General features: G+C 45.6%; 1 protein-coding gene across 1 annotated transcript; it reads right to left on the minus strand.

Annotated features, from left to right (window-relative positions):
* Positions 1–863: 863 nt before the first annotated feature.
* gramd1a (GRAM domain containing 1A) lies at positions 864–24415 on the minus strand. Its single transcript, XM_079754314.1, has 19 exons — positions 24019–24415; positions 17585–17789; positions 17284–17304; positions 16134–16218; positions 15889–15992; positions 14004–14099; positions 13712–13792; positions 13122–13237; positions 12578–12842; positions 12260–12413; positions 11436–11582; positions 10855–10973; positions 9537–9679; positions 8617–8720; positions 3620–3847; positions 3244–3319; positions 2832–2933; positions 1910–2030; positions 864–1696 (listed from the first exon to the last, which is right to left on the minus strand). The coding sequence occupies exons 1-19, from the start codon at positions 24135–24137 to the stop codon at positions 1595–1597; spliced, it is 2388 nt and encodes a 795-aa protein (XP_079610440.1). The 5' UTR covers positions 24138–24415; the 3' UTR covers positions 864–1594.
* Between the last annotated feature and the right edge of the window lie 299 nt (positions 24416–24714).

The raw sequence follows: 24714 nt of genomic DNA on the forward strand, positions 1-24714 counted from the left end.
CCTAAAATACATTAAAACGTTTTTATTAGAAAGCCATGTCATTCCATGTTTATTATATTTAATATCTGTTGTGTAGTTCTGCAAATGGGTTGTCATAGTTTAACACGAGTTTTGAGATGTATGGAGGAAAGAGCTAGCCATTGGTATAGGTCATCAGATGGTAAGGGACAACTGTAGAAGGTGGTATAGTCCACCAGATGGTACAGTCCACCAGGCAAATGACTGGGGAGTTGATCTTTGCAGTTTAGTGAGTGTAGAAGCTCTGTACTCTCTGGATAAGAGCTCCGTTCTCTTCAATGGGATGAGAGGTGTTCTCTATGAAGGGTTGAGAGCTATTATTCTCTGAAGGAATCTTCTTCTGCCGTATGTCCTTAGACCTTCAATTCTGTTGAGGCGAGCCAGTCCAGCGTCCTATGATCAAGGTCAATTAGACCACGCTCGCCGTTCGGGAGCCGGTGTTTGGGGCAGCTGGTTAGGATGGGATCCACAGTTTGTATTGGGTCTCCACGCTCACATTGGGCACGGTCTGTGATGCCCCACTTCAGCATTGCTGCCCCGAAGCGTCCCACACCTGTCCTCAGGCGGTTGAGGGTGGTCCACTGCTTTCGGGGTAGGTGCTGGCCAGGAACGTCTGTGGGATATTTGATGTAATGGTGTGGCCGAGATGGTTCTCTGAAGGAATGAAAGCTGTAAAGGAATGAACAAAGCCCTCTTCTCTATGCAGAGAGCTCAATTCTATATTCTCTCTGAAAGCTCCATTCTTAAAGATGGGATGAATAGCTCTTCTCTATGAAGGGAGCTCTATTTTTGGTTTAGATCCTTTGAAAGTTAACAAATAAAAAAGAAAAGACAAGAGACGGAGGGTTGTTGCATATTTTAGCACATTTCATTGCTGTACAATCAGAACATATTTCTACTATAAATAATATGGACATCCATCAGAACAGTCCTGCGAGAGAGAGAGATCGGAAGAGAGCTAGAGAGATATAAGTGGTAGAGGTCTTTAAATAAAGTGTATAATGTAACTAATCCAGATCGGAGGTGAAGCTGTAACATGGTTCCCTTTTTAGTACACACACACACACACACACACACACACACACACACACACACACACACACACACACACACACACACACACACACACACACACACACACACACACACACACACCTCAAGGTTCTATAACGTCATTATTGCTACGTCCGACCAGGGCTTCAAGAAACTCACTATACAAAATAATCAAGAAATAGTCAAGAAATAAATACTGTTAGCGGCCCATAGGCCACGCCCCACGTTCTTAAAGGGAGACGGCTCCGGAAGGTCAAAGTTCATCTGAAATGTTTTGATATGTCTCAGGTCCTCACAGATGCAGTGTGTCTCTGTGCGCGTGTGTCGGTGTGTGTGTGAGTTAGGCAGCAGAGTGACATTTTGTAAAAGGTCCAACACCCCAAATGGTCCCGTGGAGGAGATACAGACCGGAACTAGTCAAGAGCAGTACCAATACTAGACCAGACCAGTCCAGACTGGTTTATTGCAGTGGTCCTGCCAGTGGAGGCAGAGACTCTCAGAGAGTTCAGGAGAGGCGGGGAGGTCAGGGGTCAGGACGGTGCTCTGTGGGGGGAGGAGGGGGAGAGTCCTGCTGCACCTCGGGCACCGGGATGCCCTGCTGTAGCTTCTCTAGAGACCTCTTCATCTGGAGAGGAGGCAGAGAGGAGGGGGGCTTTAGCAAACTACTGCTACAAATACGTAGAAGAAGAAGAAGAAGAAGAACGAGAAGAACAAGAACAAGTCGAGACAGACAGACAGACCTGGTCCGCCAGATAGAGAGACAGAATGACAGACATGGTCTATCAAGTAGAGAGGCAGACTTCGACTAGTAGATAGACAGACAGGTAGAGAGACAGACCTGGTCTAGCAGAGAGACTGAGGATGAGAGGATCTGTTGCCACTTGTTGAGCTGGTTCTGGTGGAACCTCCGCTGGAGCTGTAGCACCTGCAGCCAATCAGCTGGGGTCTGGGGGGAGGGGCTGGGGGGGGAGACACCTGTTAAACACATGTTGATAGGGCTGGGAACCAAACCTCCCCCTCAGACAAATCCGTAGCACTGATAGCCCTGTGTGTGTAGTTGAGCACTGTATCAGAGTGTGTATCAGAGCTCTGGCTGAGTAGGTTCTGTTGTGTACCTGTGTGTATCAGAGCTCCGGGTGTGTAGGTTCTGTTGTGTACCTGTGTGTATCAGAGCTCCGGCTGAGTAGGTTCTGTTGTGTACCTGTGTGTATCAGAGCTCCGGGTGAGTAGGTTCTGTTGTGTACCTGTGTGTATCAGAGCTCCGGGTGAGTAGGTTCTGTTGTGTACCTGTGTGTATCAGAGCTCCGGGTGAGTAGGTTCTGTTGTGTACCTGTGTGTATCAGAGCTCCGGGTGAGTAGGTTCCGTTGTGTACCTGTGTGTATCAGAGCTCCGGGTGAGTAGGTTCCGTTGTGTACCTGTGTGTATCAGAGCTCCGGGTGAGTAGGTTCCGTTGTGTACCTGTGTGTATCAGAGCTCCGGGTGAGTAGGTTCCGTTGTGTACCTGTGTGTATCAGAGCTCCGGGTGTGTAGGGTCCGTTGTGTACCTGTGTGTATCAGAGCTCCGGGTGAGTAGGTTCTGTTGTGTACCTGTGTGTATCAGAGCTCCGGGTGAGTAGGTTCTGTTGTGTACCTGTGTGTATCAGAGCTCCGGGGGAGTAGGCTCTGTTGTGTACCTGTGTGTATCAGAGCTCCGGGTGAGTAGGTTCTGTTGTGTACCTGTGTGTATCAGAGCTCCGGGTGAGTAGGTTCTGTTGTGTACCTGTGTGTATCAGAGCTCCAGGTATCCAGGTTGTGAGCAGCCTTCTCCAGAGAGTAAAGTTTATAGAAGAGCAGAACGTTGAGGGCGACCAACACCACCAGACTGAGAGACATAAGAGAGAGACAGAGGTTAAACTCCATGGCAAAGAACTGCCAAGTGTGGTAACCATGGTATTGCATCAAAACACTGAAAAGGCTAACAATTCAAACATTACTAACACATTAGGTATAAGGATATTCATTCAGGTTGACAGTACCTTACACAGATCCTACGCAGCAGAAAGATAGATGGAGAGAGATAGAACTGAATAGACACATTCAATACATCGACTTGATATTTGCATACGTAGCGTGCTACGAGCATGATAATAGAGCGAAGCGTGTCGCATGCTACAAGCACGGCTGGTACTCACATGAAGCTAACGATGAGCAGCATAGTGGAGACGCTGGTCTGTCCAGTGGCGTGCTCACCCTGGCTGCGGTAGTGAGCTACAACAACATCAAATGACAACTGTTAACCAATCTGCTTCATTTTTGGCAATACTCATCGTTTGAAAGCTGTGGCAGGTGACTGATTGGGTGACGAGGATTGTCACATGACACATTTTTAAGGAGAACGTAGTAATACGTGGTGGGCCCTGGGCCTCTGTGTGTGTGTGTGTGTGTGTGTGTGTGTGTGTGTGTGTGTGTGTGTGTGTGTGTGTGTGTGTGTGTGTGTGTGTGTGTGTGTGTGTGTGTGTGTGTGTGTGTGTGTGTGTGTGTGTGTGTGTGTGCTTATGGTCCATTTACCGCTGTCTCTGCGGTCCCGGTCGTCCCCTAGCCCTCGCTCCCCTCGCTCGGGCGAGCCGGCGGCGGTCGGCCCCTCTCTCTCTGCGTCGTTCGCCCGTCGCGAGCCCAGGCGCTTGCGGCGGCGCAGCGCCGACAGACCCTGGATGTTGTCGATGCTGCCCGCCTCACCGCTGGTTACCACGGACACCTCAGACTGGAGCAGAGTCTCAAGCTTGCACACCTCGCTCTCTGTGGTAGAGGAAAACACAGGTAGTATTAAGTACTATGATCACACCTCGCTCTCTGTGGTAGAGGAAAACACAGGTAGTATTAAGTACTATGATCACACCTCGCTCTCTGTGGTAGAGGAAAACACAGGTAGTATTAAGTACTATGATCACACCTTGCTCTCTGTAGTAGAGGAAAACACAGGTAGTATTAAGTACTATGATCACACCTTGCTCTCTGTAGTAGAGGAAAACACAGGTAGTATTAAGTACTATGATCACACCTTGCTCTCTGTAGTAGAGGAAAACACAGGTAGTATTAAGTACTATGATCACACCTCGCTCTCTGTAGTAGAGGGTAACACAGGTAGTATTAAGTAATATGATCACACCTCGCTCTCTGTGGTAGAGGAAAACACAGGTAGTATTAAGTACTATGATCACACCTTGCTCTCTGTAGTAGAGGAAAACACAGGTAGTATTAAGTACTATGATCACACCTTGCTCTCTGTAGTAGAGGAAAACACAGGTAGTATTAAGTACTATGATCACACCTTGCTCTCTGTAGTAGAGGAAAACACAGGTAGTATTTAGTACTATGATCACACCTCGCTCTCTGTAGTAGAGGGTAACACAGGTAGTATTAAGTACTATGATCACACCTCACACCTCGCTCTCTGTAGTAGAGGAAAACACAGGTAGTATTAAGTACTATGATCACACCTTGCTCTCTGTAGTAGAGGAAAACACAGGTAGTATTAAGTACTATGATCACACCTCGCTCTCTGTAGTAGAGGAATACACAGGTAGTATTAAGTACTATGATCACACCTCGCTCTCTGTGGTAGAGGAAAACACAGGTAGTATTAAGTACTATGATCACACCTCGCTCTCTGTAGTAGAGGAAAACACAGGTAGTATTAAGTACTATGATCACACCTCGCTCTCTGTAGTAGAGGAAAACACAGGTAGTATTAAGTACTATGATCACACCTTGCTCTCTGTAGTAGAGGATAACACAGGTAGTATTTAGTACTATGATCACACCTCGCTCTCTTTGGTAGAGGAAAACACAGGTAGTATTAAGTACTAGGATCACACCTTGCTCTCTGTAGTAGAGGATAACACAGGTAGTATTAAGTACTATGATCACACCTCGCTCTGTGGTAGAGGATAACACAGGTAGTATTTAGTACCATGATCACACCTCGCTCTCTGTAGTAGAGGGTAACACAGGTAGTATTAAGTACTATGATCACACCTCACACCTCGCTCTCTGTGGTAGAGGATAACACAGGTAGTATTAAGTACTATGATCACACCTCGCTCTCTGTAGTAGAGGGTAACACAGGTAGTATTAAGTAATATGATCACACCTCGCTCTCTGTGGTAGAGGAAAACACAGGTAGTATTAAGTACTATGATCACACCTCGCTCTCTGTAGTAGAGGAATACACAGGTAGTATTAAGTACTATGATCACACCTCGCTCTCTGTGGTAGAGGAAAACACAGGTAGTATTAAGTACTATGATCACACCTCGCTCTCTGTAGTAGAGGAAAACACAGGTAGTATTAAGTACTATGATCACACCTCGCTCTCTGTAGTAGAGGAAAACACAGGTAGTATTAAGTACTATGATCACACCTTGCTCTCTGTAGTAGAGGATAACACAGGTAGTATTTAGTACTATGATCACACCTCGCTCTCTTTGGTAGAGGAAAACACAGGTAGTATTAAGTACTATGGTCACACCTCGCTCTCTGTGGTAGAGGATAACACAGGTAGTATTTAGTACTATGATCACACCTCGCTCTCTGTAGTAGAGGGTAACACAGGTAGTATTAAGTACTATGATCACACCTCACACCTCGCTCTCAGTGGTAGAGGATAACACAGGTAGTATTAAGTACTATGATCACACCTTGCTCTCTGTAGTAGAGGATAACACGGGTAGTATTAAGTACTATGATCACACCTTGCTCTCTGTAGTAGAGGATAACACAGGTAGTATTAAGTACTATGGTCACACCTCGCTCTCTGTGGTAGAGGAAAACACAGGTAGTATTAAGTACTATGATCACACCTTGCTCTCTGTAGTAGAGGGTAACACAGGTAGTATTAAGTACTATGATCACACCTCACACCTCGCTCTCAGTGTTAGAGGATAACACAGGTAGTATTAAGTACTATGATCACACCTCGCTCTCTGTAGTAGAGGATAACACAGGTAGTATTAAGAACTATGATCACACCTCGCTCTCTGTAGTAGAGGATAACACAGGTAGTATTAAGTACTATGATCACACCTCGCTCTCTGTGGTAGAGGATAACACAGGTAGTATCAAGTACTATGATCACACCTCGCTCTCAGTGGTAGAGGATAACACAGGTAGTATCAAGTACTATGATCACACCTCGCTCTCAGTGGTAGAGGATAACACAGGTAGTATCAAGTACTATGATCACACCTCGCTCTCTGTAGTAGAGGATAGGGATTGACCGATTATCGGCGCCGATATTCTGCATTTTGACGCATATCGGCATCAGCCTTTTTTTTTTGATCCGACGGCCGATAAGAGATCAATTTAAAACTGGGTTATTTTTGGCTGATGCAGCCGCGCCTCTCTGTCTGCTGTCTCCAGCATTGTCCCACCCACAGCACCATCTGATTGGTTACACGCTTTGGTTACACGCAGAGCCACGACGGGTAACAGCCAATCAGCAGTGAAAGCTGTGCATGCACAGTGCTCACACACACACGGCGGAGAGGAGAAAAGGTTTTGACTGGTTTGGTTTCGGGTAAGTTAAGGCAGCAGACTCTCCCGAAATTGTAATAAACATCCCAGTCCTCTACAACTCACAACTACTAGTAACATTACTGTGAGCCCATTAACGTTATATAAACATAAGCGGCAGCTCTGCTCACTCGCAGTCCGTCGAGGCATGCCTGTTAACCACTCTAAACAACCACGGAGCCCCGCGAGCCCTTAGGCTTTAAGGTGAAGGCTGATTAGCTTTTAGCGTAAAGTTAGCCCAGCGGTCCGCTTTCTCCTTCTCTGGCTCTAGACGCGCAGCAGACTGTAGCGAAACTCTACAACCCAGGACTACTAACGTTACTGTGAGGCCCAATACGTTAGCAGCAGCTGTCTGTTCCTATGATAAACACTGATTATTAAAGTGAAGATGCTGTAGGCTATTTAGTGTTTTTTAACGGTTTAATCACTTGAAAGAAGGTTGCTGATAATATTGATAGGGAAATAGTCAGTGATAAAAGTAAGAAGTTAGAGAGAGAGAGAGAGAGAGAGAGAGAGAGAGAGAGAGAGAGAGAGAGAGAGAGAGAGAGAGAGAGAGAGAGAGAGAGAGAATTAGTTTTATTGCAGGGAAGCACGATGAGGGGATGGCTAGAGAATAGTGTGTGTGTGTGTGTGTGTGTGTGTGTGTGTGTGTGTGTGTGTGTGTGTGTGTGTGTGTGTGTGTGTGTGTGTGTGTGTGTGTGTGTGTGTGTGTGTGTGTGTGTGTAAGCCACATGAGAAGCTGCAGAAACTGACAGCAAAGCACCGTCTGTCTGAGAGAAAACTGTCGGGCAATAATGACTGTTTAACTATTTATTTATTTAAATTTTCAGTTAACTTCATTAAAACACCCTGCACTTTTTGTTATTGTTTGAACTTAAAAGAAAGATAAGTAAAAGATTAACATTTCAGTTCAGTTCAGGAAGATTTTAGGGAGCCATTTATTTGTTTGAATTGTGTTATGTTGCAAATCTGATAGGCTGTTGTGTTTATTAAACATATGCTGAAAGGCAATTAAATGAAGTTAAGTGTTGTAGTTTGTATTATTCAAAATTTTGACGCCAATATTTTCTGTAAATTAATATCGGCTCCAAATATCGGTTATCGGCCCCCTTGACTACTAATAATCGGTATCGGCCCTGAAAAAAACATATCGGTCTATCTCTAGTAGAGGATAACACAGGTATTATTAAGTACTACGCCCACACCTTGTGCTGTGGTGGAGGATAACAAGGTAGTAATGAGTACTATAATCACACCTCGCTATTTTTAGAAGACGATGTCAAAAGGTAGTAATTAGTACAAGGCTCACCCCTTGCGCTGTAGTAGAGGACAACACCAGTAGTAATAAGTACTACGCTCACGTTAGTGATCATCACTTTTCACATGCAACTCCTTTCTGGAAGATTTCCGTCTTGCGCCCTTTCACACATTGGAATAGCAATGCCCGCAGATGGGCCAAGGGACAGCCCAGCAGGGGGCAGTAATGCAGCCCTTATGGGTGACAAAGTGGATCTCCCTAATCCTGGTACATGCACAGTTACCGGGCATTAAAAAAAGACATTGTTTGCAAACAAAAGATGCTGCTTTGATATTATAAGTTGGATCACCTGAAGAACATTGGATCGTTAACTGTGGCGGATTCAAATAGGTCTTCAGTGGAGTCGTGTGATTGGTTAGCTTGCTCCACCTAAGGTCCGATGGACGAACCCCTTATGTCCCTCATTGCCCGGCAATGTTACAGCTTTCGAGCACAACACAGCTGTACCTGCAGTGCACAGCTCAATAAATATCCACTGGCAATTTGCCTTGAGCAGGCTAATTGCCGGTGCATGTTTCCCGGAATATCGACCCGTTTCCATTCACACATGACTTCGTGCAGGAAATCTTCCGGAACATAGCAAGGTAAGACTGCATGTGTTGAATGGTTTATTACTACTAGAGTAACATCAGGCCGTCCGTAGTAGAGGAGATAACTGGTGGAATTAAGAACTCACCCATGTGTTTGTAGTACTCTTCGATACCACTCCAGGTGTTCTTCTCAATCAGCGCTTTGACCAGACTCCAGGGCTGCTTCCGGTAGCAGATATCAGACGACACTCTGAGGAGAAGGACAAACACAGACACACAAACCCACACAACAATTACAGCACAGTAGGTTCCAACTGGGGTGAGAAGGCTAGACTGGAGATGCGAAGTCTACACTAGTTGTCTGTTGTCTTGGGGTCAGTTCACTTATAGTTTAGTAGGCTATACTGGGGCTCAGTTTGCTGTACTGTGGGTCAGTAGGGTATACTTGGGGTCAGTTCACTTATAGTTTAGTAGGCTATACTGGGGCTCAGTTTGCTGTACTGTGGGTCAGTAGGTTAAACTTGGGGTCAGTTCACTTATAGTTTAGTAGGCTATACTGGGGCTCAGTTTGCTGTACTGTGTGGCAGTAGGTTATACTTGGTGTCAGTTCACTTATAGTTTAGTAGGCTATACTGGGGCTCAGTTTGCTGTACTGTGTGGCAGTAGGTTATACTTGGGGTCAGTTCACTTATAGTTTAGTAGGCTATTCCGGGGTCTCAGTTTGCTGTACTGTGGGTCAGTAGGTTATACTTGGGGTCAGTTCACTTATAGTTTAGTAGGCTATACTGGGGCTCAGTTTGTTGTACTATGGGTCAGTAGGTTATACTTGGGGTCAGTTCACTTATAGTTTAGTAGGCTATACTGGGGCTCAGTTTGCTGTACTGTGGGTCAGTAGGTTATACTTGGGGTCAGTTCACTTATAGTTTAGTAGGCTATACTGGGGCTCAGTTTACTGTACTGTGGGTCAGTAGGTTATACTCTGGCCCAGTCGGCAATACGGGGGGGGGGGGGGGGGGGGGTAAACAAGCAATAAAGGTGGTCAGAGGGAACTGTAACTGCACTGTACCGGATGCGGCTCTTGTTCTTGCCGAGCGAGGTCAGACAGTATCGGTGGATGGTGTAGAAGTAGTCCTGGTAGGGGATGCCCGACGTGAGGACCTCAGAGTCCACCACATAGCAATGGCCCTGGGAGCTGCTCTTCAACAGGCTCTGGAATCAGAACGGGGCTCGCTTTAAGGCCCTGTGTCAGCACAGGCTTAAGAGCAGGTTCGCTACCGAATCGAAGCGCGCTGGATTGGGCTTGGATCGCCACGGTTTGCAAGGTGCTAGGATTACCTAGTCAAACTTTTCCAGCACTTCCCTAGTCTCAACGCGACTCACATAACTTAAACAGCCCAGTAAATTGCAAGGAGTATTGTAACATTTTGAAAACACTGTATTTAACAGCAATGCAACAGTCTATAAAATAATGCTTATTATGATTTGGTTCTCAATGTATAGAGTGAAGCAAATAGAGTGTTTGCTGGTGTTTAATTTTTGTATGGCTGTTTGAGTGCGCTGTCCCCATCGCATACTCAAAGAAACAGAAATTGTGTCTAGGGTTAACCTCTTTCAGTTTTTTTTAAATAACTTAACATACCCAATTGAGTTTATTTCCAAGGGCTACAGTGTCATCAAGGTATCAAAAGCATCAATGTGGATGCTACTGGGTCAGAGAGACTAAAGCTACAACGCAGCATAAATGTACAATTTCATAGCCAGCTGAAATACATTTCCATTTGAGTGAATACCACCGAGCGCATTGAAATGCCCCTCCCTAGTTCAAGGGCTCCTGATATAGAGGGAACTGGTGTCATGAACAAACATGGATCAAGTGATAGTAGCTTTCCAACGAGGGGTCGTTAATAACAGTGGTAAACGTAGATCAGCCATCGTTCTCACTTTCATCACACAGAAAAACATTGGAACACTCCGCCCAGAGACACTGTTTGTGCAGTGTAATGGCATTTATAATGGGCCTTTGGCCCGGACATTGGTGTGGACGTGCAGAGCTTCAACATTTCAGAGGTGAGTGACCCATATGAACCGTGCGCCATCCGTGATTACGTCATGCTCGCCCAGTTCACACACGGCGACGAATAAGGCAAGGCTCCCCAGCGCACACTCGCTCGGGCATGGGAAGCCGAACGGCAATGACACAGCCGACCGCCGTATTGCAATCACTGCAGAACCCTCCTGCAATTTCCTCCCCAAGAAAAGAGAAGAGAAACAGAGCAGCACACACCCAACAAGAAGGGCCCTAGTCGCAATCAAAGAAGTACGGCGCAAAAAAAGAGGAAGCGCGTTAAAAACCATCCGTCTATCTAGCAGCAGGAGAGGCAGACCTGAGTGTCCACGACGGGGGCGGTCTTGGGGCCCAGGGGGTTGTTGATGGAGATGGTGTAGCTCAGAACGCGGCTGCTGTTCCCCGCCCCGTCCAGCTGCCACTCGCCCACCGTCAGGTCTGCAGGGAGGAGGGAGACGATGCAAACGACTCATATTTGGCCCCCACCCTTCAATAGAGTACCAGCTGTATTTAATATGCGGCCCATTATCCTGTGGTTGATATCTCAATCATGGGATATTGTCCCGAGATAGCGAACCAATCAAATTGCGCCATCTTAGGAGGTTCACGTGTAGCATATACTAAACACATATATACCATTTTGGTTTGAGGTTACACAAAAAGACGGCTTTCTTAGATAAGTCACGCCCAGTGTCACGCTTCACCCTTTTATCTGATCGGCAGGAAAAGAGAATCAGTTGTTACCTGGTGCATAACCAACCTACCCAGTAGATCTGCTGCTAATTCATGCTCAACCTTGTGGGATGTCCTGCTGCCGGACACAGACAGACGTGTACAGAACAGTCCCACCGTGGCGGAGGTCATACTGTGTACAGAAGGTGCATGTAGGCGTGTGTGTACCGGTGAAGTGTCTCTGGGTGAACAGGTGTTGGAGGAACTGCGTGTCGGCGGAGAACAGCAGGTCGTGCAGCTTGTCTACGCTCATGCACACCACGCGGTTGACGTGCACGCGCCCCGCGAGGTCAGCACAGAACGCCTCCACCTCACCTAGGCGACACACACACACACACACACACACACACACACACACACACACACACACACACACACACACACACACACACACACACACACACACACACACACACACACACACACACACACACTGGAGTTAGACAAAACACTGCTACATCAGTGGTATTGATTAAGTAGTGGAAGGAGTACTGAGTTAGTGTTTACCAAGGTGGGGGAGGGCTCAGTAAGATGTTATGGAAGGGAGAAATTAATGGATTGTACTAAAGCTCAAGCGCTGACTAGTAAAACAAAGAACCGGCTGAACAAACAAAAACAACTGTATTTCAAACAAGAGCTTTAAACATGTCAACTTTGATTCAATTTAAATGACTGCCTGTGTCGTGCAAGCTTTGTAGACGCGTCAATAAACTCAAAATCAGTTGAGGAACTCACTGATAGCAACAAGGACATTATTTTAATAGCTTGTGTGGGATACTTTTGGGCCAATGATTTGTTTGAGGATTTGTTGTTCTGTAAATATGTTCCAATGTGGTGAATGGGCCATATTTTTACATCCCTTTGCAGAACTTGAGCTATTTATATTTGAAGGGGGGGGTAGGGCTACAAAGTAGGTGATGGGGTTCTGACTACATGGGGGAAGGGGTATCGACTATGTAGGGGTACTGACTAAGTAGGGGTAGGGAACTGACTTTCTTCCTGGGTATCGGAGGAGTTACTGAGGTCGGTGGGCAGCTCGTCGTCGTTGGTAACATCCAATGAGGAGAGGTTTCCCATGCTGCTGGTCGAAGGGGGGAGCATGTGATTGATCGATTCCACCGGAATATCCAAGGCCTCCTCCAGGTTCTGATAGGAGAGAAGGTGATGCTATGGTTACCAGGGGAGCTCCGTGGAGACCAGCATGTCCCATGAAGACGTGGGTGAAGACTAGTGCGGACCCCAAAAAGCTGTATTTGTTCAATTATGCTGAAAATTAGCACCACTGGGAGATCGGAAAAGCTGGTACTCACGAATGAGGTGGCACTAGAGGTGGGGGCAGAGGAGCTGGGGGGCACAGCAGGGGGCATCATGGGGGGGCAGCAGGAGTGTCCGGCCTCCAGGGACTCTGAACTGCGTCTCCGACACAGTGAGGACACCTCCTCCACAGAGAGGTGGGATGAGGAACCGGGAGGAGTCTCCCCGAGAGGACTGAGGGGGCCGCAGGGGGGGAAGCTCGGGAGAGTGGCCGAGCTGAGGTCCAGCAGGTCGGACACCGACTCTGACTCCTCCCCGGGTCTGAGGAGGGGAGAGAGAGAGAGAGGAGAAGAGAGGAGAGAGAGAGTTGGATGAAAATATGGCAGGGAGAGGAGAGGTGGAGGAGAGAAAGAGGAGAACAGAGATAACAAAGTAGAAGAGAGGAAAGAGTGGAGGACAGAAGGGAGTAAAGGGAGGACAGGAAAAACATTGCATTCTGTTTACTGATTAACACACTGAAAGGATATCGAGCAGTATTCTATTGGATGACAGGCAATCTTGTCGTGTCCTATTGGCTGACAGTTCAGGGGAGGGGCTTACAGAAGGCCGTTGAGGTGCTGGAGAGGTGAGACATAGTCGTCATCTTCGCTGGTAAGACCAAGCTCTGTTCCATAACACTGGTGAACGATGTGCCACAGCTCCTTAGGAGAGAGAGTCTACAACACACACATCAATAATGATTAGTATACAGCCCCTCAGGCAACAGAGTCTACAACACATAGCTGACAGTCAACCACACACAGTATGAATGAACATTAATTTACAGCTCTTTAGGAGAGTCTGCAACACACTGTATAAAAAAATGACAATTAATACATAGCTTCATAGAAGAAAGAGTCTTAACACAACATACACTATTCAAATAAATGTATGCACAATTACATCAGTGGACGATGTGCCACTACTCGTCAATATCTCATGAACTTGAAATCTAAATTGCTGTGTTAACACAGGCTGGTGAACACAAGGTTTTCGACAGGGTCTGTATGAACATGCCAGCATATCGCAGAGAGGAGGAGAGAAAATCTTAAGGAGAGAGTCTACAGGGAGAACCAACTGACACCACGACAGAAACAGGCTGTAGCCGTCCATGGAGGGAGCGGTGGAGTTGTGGAGGGAGAGAGCGGTACCTTGTCCATCAGGGCGTTCTGCCAGAGCCTGAAGATCATCATGAAGCTTCGATCCCTTGCGCCGAACGACGTGAAGAAGTGCTTCAGAGGGATGGAGACAGAGGAAGGAGAGCGAGTCAAATTGGTCTGGTCTGTAGAGTCCGTTAGTCCTGGTCTGGTCTTTACCGGTATGGTATGAACTGGTCTTTCCTGGTCCGGTCTGTACTGGTGTTGTCTATCGTAGTGGTCTGAACCGGTCTGCTGAGGTCTATGCAATAGTGGTCTAGTTTATAGCAGTGGCCTGAACGGGTACCTTGTCACTGTCCGTGCTGATCTGGATAGCGTTAGGAATCAGCTTGGCCGTTTTCTCCTTCGTCAGACTTGTCACATCTTTCAACGGGATAGTGATCTGAGCACAGAACAACATTAATATTACCAATAATGTACACATGAACCAGGTCTAATACTGCACCCATTACCTTTCAACTTGATGGTGATCTGAAACACATAGTACACACTGTAACATAACTAAAACTATTATCCTTAATCGTCAGCGTCGGGAAGTAGACAAATAGAAATAGCACAACACATGTCGGATGATTCGATTGGAGGTCTTGTTCAGTTTATAGGATAAATGGCAGAAATGGATGGGGCTGGAAGGGTTTTCAGCAGAGCTGGAAGCAACAGGCGCTGTGAGGGCTCTCATTGAAGTCATTTTTTCAAATTCATAGAACAGCAGATGTCGGCGGACATCGCGTCCTGTGTGCCTCCCCCTGACAGCTGCCCCTCAATGGTCGCCTACCCATTGGCTGATCAGAAGAGTCTTATTTCACAGAGTTTTCATTTGTTGGGCGAAACATGGGGTGCGTTACAACCAAATTCATCCGCGGTCGCAAGCAATTGGGAGAGATTTTTCTTCCTACTCACGAAGAATAAACGGCAAAGCACATGATTCAATTCAATTTTTTAGCCGCAGTGTGGCTAGGTTCATGCAACCCAATTACATTATTAGGTTTAGGCAACACAACTCTTGCTTATGTTTATGCAACACAACTACAACTTTAGTTTTAGGCAAAACAACAACCTGGTTAGGTTTAGGCAAAACAACTACCTGGTTAGGTTTAGGCAACACAACCACTTGGTTAGGTTAAGACAACACAACTATATGTTTAGATTAAGGTAACACAACTACTTGGTTAGGTTAAGGCAAAATAACTACTTGTTTAGGTTCAGGTAACTACTTGGTGAGGTTTAGGGTTTAGGGTTAGGCAGAAAGCCCTTTCTGGCAGAATGCCCCGAATGAAAGCTTCTTCCACGTGCTGGACGCATCAAGCCCTGAGAGCAGAGAGCAGCTCCTCATCAGCTGTGGTGCGACTACGGCCGCAGGGTAACTCCTCCCGGTACGCCTGTTAACATTAACGCTCAATACATCCACACGCACCGGACACACAACAGGGGTTCATACTACATGCATAGATTGGTAATGCAGCATACCGACACCAGTACACGTGACTTGATACTGTGGCTCATCTACTCGTACAACTACTGACACAACCATCCAATACCACTTAACGCAACGTGACGCATCGTTGAAGATGCGAGATCCAAAATTTTAATTTGATCAAGGTTACTTAAATAAGTCCCCAATTTAGAGTAAAAAGAGTAACCAGCGGCACGGTTTGTGTAGAGCGATTAGGGGGTTAGGATTTCCGGATACCTACGACAGTACGGAAGAAGTATCACAAAGTTGCCATTGGCTGTGGTCGTTTTTTAAACTGTAATGGTATTATTAAGTACTAATATCTGTATCATAGGGTTAACCCTCCCGGGTACCGCTATTAACATTAGCCACTCCCACAATGGAGCTTCACAATTGAAATATTAACAGTATTATTCTATAACACTCCCTCAACCCAAGAACTCAAAGAAATTTCTGATACCTTTTTTTTTTGGATACTGGTGCGACAATAACTCTAACATAATAATAGCCATCTGTTTGAAACAACCGTAGAAAATCGTAAGTCTGAGGCACCCCTAGTATAAATAACCTTTTTACATGGTACACTCTAAAGTGAATAATACTGTCACATTACCAATACTGTATTCATTACCCTGTCCTTATACTGTGTACATAAGGTAGATCAATACTGTGATGCAAGACAGGAAGTGTGGTGGTGTGTTTAAGGAAGTGGGCTCACAGTGGTTTCCCAGCGGAAGATGTTGCTATAGAAGCAGAGCCAGTTCTCCGATAGGTAGAGACGACCTTGGAGGAGGATGTCCTTCTGGAGTGCACACGAGTAGTCTGGAACACACACACACACACACACACACACACACACACACACACACACACACACACACACACACACACACACTAAAATGAACAATGTTCTCTCTATGGACTGAGAATTTATATTGGCCAGGGTAAGTATGCATGACTTACCAACTATCAGCCTCTCTGTATCTGGTAACTTCTTGAAGAGTTTCCGGAAGTCTTCGTTTCTCTGTTTGTATGTTGGACTGAGGACCTGAGGGAGGACAGAGGAAGGGTCACCAATGTTCCATACAGTGCTGAAAGCAGACAACCTGGACCACACATTCTCCAGTGGCCGGAGTCTCATCACCCGATGTCCTCAACTCACATCGCCTGGCCAGCAGTCCTTTAGCTAAACTGACCCTGTTTACCCAGGACATACTATCATCTACCAAGATCGCAAAGATAACGTTGTCCTCAAAAGTTTTCTTTTTACTCTTACACTGGCATCTTTTCAACCGTTGACACGGGGATACTACCTTAAGCATGCATCTGCAACTGCCAGTAACGGTTGATTAATATTTCCATGTAAAAAAAGGAAATGCCTGAGAATACCGCCCACGCAACGCGGGGAGGTTTTTTAAAAGAAACCAGAAGTTTTGCTGAGGTTTTGCCTTCGGCCACATGACTGGAGGTTTTAGGGCCTTTTAAAACGTGGAGTCTTTTGATAATGCAGCCCTGATGGCGCTGCGTGGAAAGGCGAAAACCGCCCAGTATGGAAATCGAATGTAGTCTTTAGTCTGGATGATAAGACTCACATTGGACAGTCAGGCCGTTCCCAAGATCTTCTCCATATACTGGAGGAATAAGGTAACGTTTTCATTTGATGTGAATCTGGCGCCTGACTAATTTTGTTCCAGGGAATAATCAGCAGTCATACAGTCATATATGGTCTGGTCTGGCCCTTCTTGTTTCCAGGAACAAAAGTAGGCCAAAGATATGAATCAACACCATAAGGTTTCAATGATTCACAAGTGACCGTGGTATCAACAGCATAATCCACTCCTAGGTGTGTAGGTCTTATACCCACTAGAAAGGTTCTTACATCTTGTACATGCTGATTGATGAGAAAGTTTACGTAAAGTATCTTTTAACGCAATCTAGCACTGTTTTATACCACACAGCTTCAGTTTTCTGCCTAGGTCAGGTATCCTGCATGGGTTTCAGATGCGTGTGCAAAGAAAACCATTCTGCAATGCAAGGTTGCAAGCCCTATGCTGCGTTGCACTTGAAATTAATGGAATTCTTGGGAACTGCTTCGCAACTCCTGGGTACTTACGTTGTACCAGCTCTGCATCTTCTGCAAACAAGAGAAAAAACCCAATCAGTTTCTATCAGACTAAAACAGAATGTGCTAGCCATGCCATCAGATTAATAAAAAACATACTAGATATTCTATCTGACTAATTGTCAAATTCTCTAGGAATGCTGCCACATCAATACACAATGTGCTAGCCATGGTATCAGAAAAACACAGAATGTGCTTGCCACGCTATCAGACTTCAACATCCAGAACGCGACACGCAGCTCCCAGGAGAAAGGCAGGGGAGGAGGTGAAAGGCATGTGGGATGGCGCTCACCTTGGCATTGCGGCTGAAGTGGCGTGAAGCGAGGGGGTAGGCCGAGCCGAGGGAAGAGCCGGAGGGGACGGAGGGCAGGGGGCTCTCAACCACTCCCTTCTCCCCCCCGCCCCCCTCAGTCTCGCTGCTTCGCCCCCCCCCCAGCACCCTGCGGCGCAAGGAGGGGGAGCTGCCGGGCGTACTCCGGGGGGAGTTACTGGCCGTGCTGCGGACAGAAATACAACATCATGAGTGGGAATTAGTCCGTATCATGTGGCGCAATACCTGCTGCTGATTGGTCCAATGCACTTTCAGCAAGACCACAGATACAATCAATCAAACAAAAAGCATCAGAACAATGAACAACATCACTGGAGTGACCCTGCTCCCGCAATACTATTCAAAATCCCTTTAAAAGAGAGGGGAGAATTAAAAGCCAAAACAGAGAAATTCATGGAAATTCAATGAAGAAAAATAATGAAGACACTATGAGGACTTTACCTTTTAAGAACATAAATAAGTTTAAATATTTTTTATGGATTTTACCAGAGGGCTTGAGTTTTACCCGTACAGTATGCAGGTGTAATAGAAAAAAGTAGAGATCCAAGCAACATCATATTGCATCATCTTGCTGTTGCTATAGAATGAAGTGAAAACAATAACTAGAACAGTGCCTGTGTGGGTCAATATAGGTTGTTCTCCTGGGGCCATGACAAACTACATTTACCCCAAAACAGTCAACATGGCCAGAAAGCCATGTGTATCTCTAACAGCGTTCAGCTGTTGACAGAAGGAATTCTGCATTTAGCAGAGCAATGCATAGTTTCATAATGAGTACACATTTTTAACTTGTTATTAACGTTAACTGTTCCCTGCAAAAATGTTTCCTTTAGTTCACCCCAAATAACATGACCTTATATGCTATAAACACTAACCCTACATGTCAACAACACTAACACTACATTACAACAACACTAATCCGGCTACATGCTAATCAAATTGTAATTAGGCTTGAGTTTTCTCTCAACTGACGGTGGCGGTGCTGAGAACTAGGGCAGCACAAAAGCATCGAAGAAGAGCTTCTCTCCGTCGATCCGAAGCGTCCTTTATAAACTGCAATTAGACGATCTAATAGCCCGACAGGATAAACTACGTTTGAAGAGGACGAATATGCTTTCACACTAATATATCTTCACTGGCCTCACCCGGCTAAGTAAAACCGAGATTTAAACCCCTCATTATGTTAACAGAACGGCGTTATATACGGACTTGTGTAGATCAAACCCTATAATTAACTCGGGTGCTGTGGAGAAGTGGAGATGGGCCACGGCGGCCCAGTCCACATTCATTTAAAATACTGATGTTGTCAGTGAGATGAGGAGGGCGAATGGGCTCTCCAACCAGAACGTTGCACCCGCTGCGATGGACACCTCGCCATCACATCGACTGATTCATTGAATGGAACATTTAAAAAGAAAAGAAAAAAGAAAAACATGGCAATTCTCTTCACATAACCGCGACATTCATATTGAAGCTATAGGCGTTACTTACTCGAACATGGTGTTATGCACGCTGCTCGCTAACGTATTCACACCTTCAACGCACGCCGCCGTGTATCCGACCCTTTGGCGCTGTCCGCGGCCTCACAAAGCCCCGGTGCTCACGGAGAAAAGCCCTTCCATCACTCCCCCCGCCCCAACCAACGGAGTCTCTCCCCCGCCGCACGGTCCTGTCGCTTGCTGCCGGTTACCGGAGGCCCGCTCCGTGGCCGCTAACAACAGGCTTCCTCCTATCTGTAATCCCCGGAGGTGGAGGAGCCAGTAGGGTGGGGGAGGTGGAGGGGGCGGGGGATAGCCGCATTGGGGGGGGCGGGGTAGTGATAAACATGATAAAAACTGCGACGCTAGACACTGTTTTAATCAGGGGAAAGATAGCACAAAAGAGGCTCAGCAGGACAAAGAGATTCCGTGAAATTAAATCAGTCAATTCAAACAATGAACTGATAGACTACATGGATAATCCATTTATTTACGTCCTGATAAACAGCACGTTTATTAACCTGAAGCAAGCCACGCCCACAGACAACACGTCGTCTGGTCATCCTCCGGATTAGAACCTCTTAATCTTCTATAATCTAGTGCACCGGCCTACTCCGATGTTTCGGACCAACTGGACACAAACAATTTTTTATCTATTCTAGTGATATTTGATTGTTGATTGTTTGCATTGACCGTTTTCCGTCTCAACTGTCAAGGATAAACATTATGTAAATGTCATGCTGGTGTATACCATATAAACAGTAGATCAGAAACCATGTCTAAAATATTGACAGTGGTAAAAAACCTAGACTATAAACCTAGACTATATAAAACAGGTTTAAACCCGACCTTTAGTACAGTTTAACCCTACACTGTACCATATAACCAGGTTAAACCCTGGACTGCTAACCCTGACTCGTATGGACGACCATATTAGGGATAGTGAGAGTAAGAAAAGAAGCAGGTCAGTAGAGTGAAGCTTTCTGCTTGTCAGAACAAACCGCTGCTGCAATTACATCACCACAAATACAAGCCACTCTGATTGGCTAGAGGTGATGTCATAATGTAGAGACAGGATGACGAGAGCTGCATGCTAAGCCCCGCCCCAAGATATTAGCAAGTCAGAATAGGAGGGAGGGACGGATTGAGGGGGGAGGGAATGATTGATTGTTGATTGATGATATAATATAGCAATAATATGGACAGCCCTTCACATGCAAAATTGAACCTGAGGAGTAACATGGTTGGAGGCGGTATCACATGGAACCGGATGTCCGTGTGATACCTCCATGTTCCACAACATACAGGTGGTGAGGGTGAAACAGCCTCCTACTCTCGTCTCTCCTAACCTCTTCTCGCCTCTCTGGTATATGCTCCCTCCATCCTACATTCCGGTGTTTGCATGAGCATATGAGTTTGTTTGCAGTAAGACAAGTGCGAAATCACCTTGTCTCATAGATCCATGACAAAAACTATACGACAGAGCCCTCGGAACAGATTAGGTGTCATCTCATGAATCCACACATCTTGTCCCTTTTCATTTACAGAATGGGGGTAGATTCGCCAGAAAGAGCTGTAGGACGTTCTTATTCGGATAGCCAGCTATTTTGATAGCCATGTTGGATGTTACTGATGCAAATACCAACCTATTGGCCTTAACACACCAGTGTAACAATGCTCCCTCTTCCAGTTCCAATTAGTAAATCATAGAACTCTAGCATAATATGGCTGAAGAGGGAAAAATAAAAAAATAATAAATATAAACACACACACACACACACACACACACACACACACACACACACACACACACACACACACACACACACACACACACACACACACACACACACACACACACACACACACCTTCCTTTGATAGTTCCAGAAGACTTTCCGAATTTGTGTTATTGTGTGAATTAGGCATCCGGATCGGGCCCGGTTTCAAATTTCTCAAAGTACGAAAAAAGGACAGAGTTTATCAATACTGCCATTGAGCTCAGTGGGACCTTTAACGTAACCCATAGCTCGAGATGTCATTTAAAATTAATAATTGGTGCACACTGCACAAACATTTCAATTGCCTAATGAAGTTTTTGAACTCATGTGAATGGCCTGCCAATCGCAGTTTAACTAAACAAAGAATAATTGAATTGGCTCACGCCTACGTTCGCTTCATTTCTGTCTTTGTCAGTTGGTTGCTTGATGGGATGGGAGCTACTCTCAGTCCGTAAGTTTAACTGCCGCCTGCATCCATCAGGGTTGCATAATGCGTGACTGGCCCTTGGCCCATCTATTCAAGCATTGCTATTACATGTGTGAAAGGGAGAAAAGAAAAGAAGGTGCCTGAAAAAGTTATCCCAGTAAATAACCTGGAACTATGTGTGAGGGCCGTAAATTATGTCATCAAGGCCCTACCTGTTTGACGTGAGCTGCATTTTTCGAAATGGATGTCAGACGTTTAAAGCTCTTCTTACGTGTGTAAACAAAGGGATTAACCTACATGCTCAAAACCCTCACCCTACACAAGAAGCAACAGGCTTCAGTCTGAGAGAACTTTTACTTGGCCGAGGGGCTATTGCAGTAACTTACCTGTCTCCTCTGTCTGCACTGAGTAAACTCCTGAGGGACCAGTGAGGCTGCTGATTGGGGGAAGAGCCAGGTGGTTGGAGGAGGAGGAGCTCCTAGACAAGCTCCTCCCCCTCAACTGGCAACACCAAGTTGCCACTCCACAACTGCCACTCCACCCTCCCATGGCAGCTGTCCAAGCATCACATCAGGGCTAGAGGTGTGGTGGTGGGCGGGGCTTAGGAAAGGAGACCAGGACTCACTTTCGGGGGACGGGGGCAGGATGTAGAGCAAAGGGAGGGGTTGGGTTGAGCCATGATGGACCTGGCTAGTCCTGCGTTGAATTTGCGGACCTGGCTAACACCTGGTCCAGACTAGACCTATCGAACCTTGCTAACACCTGAGGGACAGAGATACTGCAAGTGGCACAAACATATGGATAACACAACAACACTTAAGCCCCTGGTATACTTAAATCTAGATTGAAGTAGGTGTGTTCAAATTGGCTATTGAACTGCTGTCAAACACAGGAATTTTTACAGGGTACAATATAGTCACTATGATGTGTGGGCAGGTCATTGAAGCGAGCAGTGGTGAGATGAGAAGTAATCATTCACGATATATAAGTGACCAAATAACAATTGCAGGTAGCAATGATTTGTTTTGGTCCCAAACCTGTTGGCCATAAAATGTGGTCTGTGTGAATACACCTTTTTCAATTTTGTTACAAGTATACTCAGGCCTTTAAACCCTCAGATTAACTACCACAAGCCAATACAACTACACTTTAACTAACACACACACACACACACACACACACACACACACACACACACACACACACACACACACACACACTTTGTGTTAACAAATAGCTTCAGAATTTTCCACCTTGACCCTATATTACCATCATTTTGGGTGGGTTGCTTTTGCCCTATGGAACCATAGCGCCATGTTAATCCACAAAAAAAGTGAGTTTCAGCCACAAACCAGCTCAGATTGTTATCAGCGTCTGACAACATTATGAAAAGGATCGCTACAGAGAACTACATATTTTTCCTTTACATTTCATGCATGATCCAGTTTGTTTGTTATTTTGTCAAACCAAGAATAGCAGGAATTTAGTTGTTGCAGGAAGAGAATGGTGGAAACGCGATTGACAGTTTGACCGAGGAGGGCCAACAAGAGTTTGTTGTGTTTGACTACAGAGAGCGTGGCTCAAGGGTTCTTCAAAAGAATTGGGGGAAGGAGGGATTGGATGGCAATTTCCTGCAACAACTCCATGCACAACTCAAAGATCCAAGAGTCCTCCTTGAGTGAGACTTTGATGGACACAATCTCAAGGGATCCTTTTAAGAATGTTACCTGACCTCTATAATAAAAATCTGAGCCGGTCAGTGGCAAAACAGGCACTTTTAACGGTCGCAAGGGTTTAGCACTCTTGCTCCATTTTGGATCAATAAAAGAAAAAAATATATAGCATTAGTCACTCTGAGCCGAAATGATGGAATGGGTCCACATTGAAAAATACTGGAATTATCCTTTGAGTGTTTATTAGACAGCGTTCATACTAAATGTCAAAAAGTCATGTCTCTCTTCCTGCTTTATCTCAGAAACACAACCATTTGAACACTACAGTTATCATCGTCCATGCATAGGTCTGAACATTCGCTGAACTGAAACCGTCTTCACAAAAACACACAATGCTCCTTCCATCGAGGTGTGTGTGTGTGTGTGTGTGTGTGTGTGTGTGTGTGTGTGTGTGTGTGTGTGTGTGTGTGTGTGTGTGTGTGTGTGTGTGTGTGTGTGTTTGTGTGTGTAACACAGTACTTTTTCACAGGGCAGGTGTCCAAACTATCGTTATCAAGCAGGTAGCCGACCCAGAGGAAAATAAAAAAAATCACACACTTGTAAAACAAACGACCAAGTCTCTTTCTGCTTTCCTATGTTTGAACAAGAAGCAATCTCAACACTGTCGTGTTTACCCGCCGTGATATCTTTGAATATTATCCACTTGACATATCACACCAACAGAAAGCTTGTAACATGCCGTGTGTGTGTGTGTGTGTGTGTGTGTGTGTGTGTGTGTGTGTGTGTGTGTGTGTGTGTGTGTGTTTGTGTGTCATCATCTCCTCTTTATACCCTATAGATATATTATTAGATGGGAGATCTGCAGTCAATGTATAATATGAAATAATAATATATAATAGAGGCAAGGCAAACTACCGTCAACACCCGCCATTAAAATTGTGTTCAATAATAATGTGTCTTTAATAACTGTGTAGAAACTGTCAAGGCCCCAGAATCAGAAAGGGAAGTTTAGTGAGCTGGGTCGGGGTAAGGTCGTACCTCCCGTTGGATGAGTTTCCTCCCCCATGTCGGTGCTCCTGCCCGGCCTCCAGGACCAGCCGCGCCACGGTCCGGGGGGTCAGATTAAAATCACCTTTCTCACAGGAACACATCAGCATGGTCGAGCTTCCCCATTAAAATCACCTTCGACATGGCTGGAAAAGCATCTACCGGCGTAGGCTAACGGTTAGCCGAACTAGCTAACAAGATAGCCAGATACAATCCACATTAGGAGGAATAACGTTACGGCGAGTTAACATTCCCAGCGAGGAGAAGTAACGATTTGGTATCCATCGTTAAATTAAAAACAACTCGGTAAAAAAATGCATCTTCCAACTAGATGCCGAGACATACGAAACTTTACAAAAGTTCGCTAACTGGGTTTATACCCAGAGAAGAGCTTTTGTCTCGGGACGTCTGTACCATACAGGGTGCTGGGGGGAGGTTACAACCTCTTATATTATATCATTTGAGCTATTCTCAAATAAATCCGAAACACCTACCTATTTTCTTACAATTGGTTTAAATGATCTGAATAGGTTTTCATACATATGTTACCATCGAAATATAAATTTACTCGCGCCAAGAAATGCAAAACACCCCCTACGGAGAAAGTTATGGAACAGCCCAAGAAGTAACTGTTTGGAAACAGCGGAGAAGGCAATTTCGAGGAAGTGTCGATGGTTGTTACTTTGA

Source organism: Pollachius pollachius (genome assembly GCF_949987615.1).
Source record: "Pollachius pollachius genome assembly, chromosome: 1".
NCBI classification, from domain to species: Eukaryota; Metazoa; Chordata; class Actinopteri; order Gadiformes; family Gadidae; genus Pollachius; species Pollachius pollachius.

Excerpts from the sequence above, each read along its gene's own strand:
- gramd1a (XM_079754314.1), bottom strand. The coding sequence starts at position 24,137 with ATGCTGATGTGTTCCTGTGAGAAAGGTGATTTTAATCTGACCCCCCGG. Across the intron at positions 13,238-13,711 it reads AGAACGCCCTGATGGACAAG|ACTCTCTCTCCTAAGGAGCT; the intron begins GTACCGCTCTCT and ends TGTGTGTTGTAG. Across the intron at positions 10,974-11,435 it reads CACCCAGAGACACTTCACCG|ACCTGACGGTGGGCGAGTGG; the intron begins GTACACACACGC and ends TCCTCCCTGCAG.